Consider the following 3,038-nt stretch of genomic DNA (forward strand, 5'->3'; position numbering starts at 1 on the left):
TTTCGCTCCCTACCCATCCCTTTAAGCCAAGGAAGGAGATTTTGTTAAAACTTTTTACAACCTTTCCTTGCCCGTATATACCGACAATTTAGCTTCACCTAAATGGGGAAAAAATTTCCCCGGCAACACGATGCCAAGGCTGCGGGGCCTGAGTGCCCCCGCCGCCTCCGGTACCCGGCTCGGCCCCACCTCCGGGCCCTGTGCTCGGGCTGCCTTGCCTCACATCAGCCCTTTCCCCCAAGTTCGTTGTACACGTTCTATCTGAATCCCAGATGGCCTTTTAGCAGCAACAACAACAAAACCCAAAAACACCGCCGCCGGCCGACCAAGGTCACCTGGCCAACTTGGCCTCAAAACGAAAGGGCTCAGGATTTATTTTATTTTAAAGAACAACACCTTGTGTCGGAGTCCAGGGCTGAATTCTGGGCCTCGGGCAGCTGGGCACCAGGAAGGAAATTCCGCTGCCCGGAGAACGGAGAGAGGGCTGAGGGCGCAGGACGCCGAGCAGGGAGTCGGAAGGTGGGGAGAGGGAGACGGAGAGCAAAGCTAGAAAGCGAGGCAGAGGCGGCCCCGGCCGGCGGGTCGAGCTGGGCGACCCCTGGCACCGCCCTGCCCTGGGCAGAGTTCGTTGTTGTCGCGCCCGCGAACCCCTGGGGCCCTGGGCGCGCTCCTCCTGCCTGCCCCGCTTCCCTTCCTTCAAGAGAGGATTTTGAAGAGGGAGACTTGGCCTTCGAGCTCCTCTCCGACTCCCCTCCTTTGGGGGTGGGGGGGACCTCCTCCGGGTCCCTCTTCCTGCCCGGGGTCGGAGCTAAAAGTCAGCCCCTGAAGCAGCCCGGCCGAGGCGACCGCTGCCTGTTGGCGCCGGCACACCCCTGCCTCTCTCCTGTGACCTTGTCCGTTCAGTGGGCGGGTGTGTCTCCCTGTGCCCCTTCAGAAGGCCGGGAATGCGTCAACTGTGGGGCCACGGCCACCCCTCTCTGGCGGCGGGACGGCACCGGGCACTACCTGTGCAACGCCTGCGGGCTCTACCACAAGATGAATGGGCAGAACCGGCCGCTCATCAAGCCCAAGCNCCGGCAATTTATTTAAAAAATAATAGTAACGCCACCAGACCCTTCAAATGCAGCTGCTTGGCCTCTTGAAATCCTTTTATCATTTAAATCACTTGGGGTCACCCTTCTTTTAGGCCAGATTGCTTCAGGCCGGATTTCCCCCCTCCACGGCCCATCAGGTACCCTCACGCCCCCGAGCTCGGGGGGTTCCCAAAGTCGGCCGTCCAAGGGGCGCAGCTCCTGTCCCCTGGCCTCCGTTGAGCGCTCTTTAAAAATAGGGCCATGAAGTAATTTTCCCTGTCGCCCAGAACACAGTCTGCTCGCGCTTATTTAAATAAAACACACACTCACACCAGCCACCAAAAAACCTGCCCCTTATTTATTATTTTTCCATGGAGTCACCTATACTGTGTATTTTCATTTGAGTGATTTAAAAAAATGCCCTTTCGGATCCCCTGCCCGAGTTTCCTATCCGGACATCTGCAGCCTGAAGATAAGGAAACTTCGCGTATCTGTTTCCGGACTCCGCGAGTTTTAGAGCCTCTCCTCGGCTCAGTCCTGCCTCTCGCTGGGCTGTTTTGAAATTTCTAATACCCTCCGCTCTGCAAATAATGCGTAAAATGCTAAGAATAATAAATATATTTTTTTTTCAGGGCGAAGTGATTTACGAGGCTTAAATCGCTTGCCGCTTTGGGGGCCCCCTTTTTCCCCCCACCCTGAGGGAGGGCAGGGTGAGGGCCCGGGTGGGGGCAGGGGCGGAGGATACCGTGTTGGCCCCTGAGTCAGAATTCCAGCTTCAGGCCGCTTACTCACCCTCCCCCTCCCCGCCCCCCGGCAGGTCCCTGGTCTCCGCGAGGCCGCCGGCCTCTGCTGGCCTCACCCCCACCCGGCCCTGCCTGCGGTTCCTTGGGGACAGGCGCGTCTGTCACCGCGGGGCTGGGCTGGTGGGCCCACAAGAGATCTGCCTTCTGGGCTTGAAGACTCTCTGACTCTCTCGTTAGGAGCCTTCAGCTCCCTTTTCCGGAAACCAGGCAGGCGCTCCTTCCCAGGCTCCTCTGGCCGCATTCCCCGAGGGGTGCGGGGCAGTTAGCCCCCCGTGGTTTGGGCCACAGGCTGCGGGGCTGGAGGACGACGATGACCCCCCTCCCCCCTTCCTGAGCACTGTGCTGACGGAAACGTTCTGGGTCTGCACCGCCCGCGATGGTTGTGACTGTCGATTCCCTGAGATGCGGCTGTGCAGTGGGGGACAGGTTTCTGATTTCATTAAACTGTAGTTCAGGTGACTTTAAACAGCCCCGCCTGGCTAGCGGCCAGCACACTGGACGCTGCAGCTCTAGGACCCCAAACGCCCGCCGTGCCTGCCCCCCCGCCCCGTCCCCAGACACGCTGTCACACCCAGGCCTGTGAGGTGTGGAGAGTCCGCTCCAGACCCAGGGGCTCGCGGGGGCCTCAGCCAGCCTTCTAAACCAGAGCCCCTCTCAGAGCCTCAGTTTCCCCATTTATAAGGGTCAGTTTGACGGTTGGGAGCGGAGGCTGATTTTTCCTTTCGGCTCCGGCGCCCCCTGTTGACTCTGATCTCAGGCTTCTGAGAGTTTCTTTATTCAAAGTTCTGCGATGGCATCGGTCTCAGATTCCAAAGTTCNCGCCGCCCCCCTCCCCCAGTCGGCCGCCAGGAGAGCCGGCACCTGTTGTGCGAATTGTCAGACGACAACCACCACCTTATGGCGCCGAAACGCCAACGGGGACCCCGTCTGCAACGCCTGTGGCCTCTACTACAAGCTGCACAATGTGAGTCCCCGCCCCGCCCCTCCCTGGGGAGCTCTTGCTGCCAGGCGCGGGGCCACAGCCACAGTCTCCAGCGCGGCTTGGCTTGGGAGGTGCCAGAGGGCTTCCCATAAGAGGGGGCGAGCTGGCTGCACGTGTGGCCCCCACCGCGGCCCTCTGGGGAAGTCATGTCCCTTTAAAACAAAAGGAGGGTGTGGAGTT

At 59.9% G+C, this 3,038-nt stretch overlaps 1 protein-coding gene across 1 annotated transcript in view; it reads left to right on the top strand.

Moving 5' to 3' along the window:
- GATA2 (GATA binding protein 2) overlaps positions 1-3,038 on the top strand; it is a 5,582-nt gene that overhangs the window by 1,885 nt on the left and 659 nt on the right. The window contains 2 exon segments of the mRNA XM_077766868.1: positions 935-1,098; positions 2,715-2,840. Of these exon segments, the coding sequence (XP_077622994.1) occupies positions 935-1,098; positions 2,715-2,840 (290 nt within the window).

The sequence above is a fragment of the Crocuta crocuta genome, unplaced genomic scaffold (assembly GCF_008692635.1).
Source record: "Crocuta crocuta isolate KB4526 unplaced genomic scaffold, BGI_CrCroc_1.0 scaffold296, whole genome shotgun sequence".
NCBI classification, from domain to species: domain Eukaryota; kingdom Metazoa; phylum Chordata; class Mammalia; order Carnivora; family Hyaenidae; genus Crocuta; species Crocuta crocuta.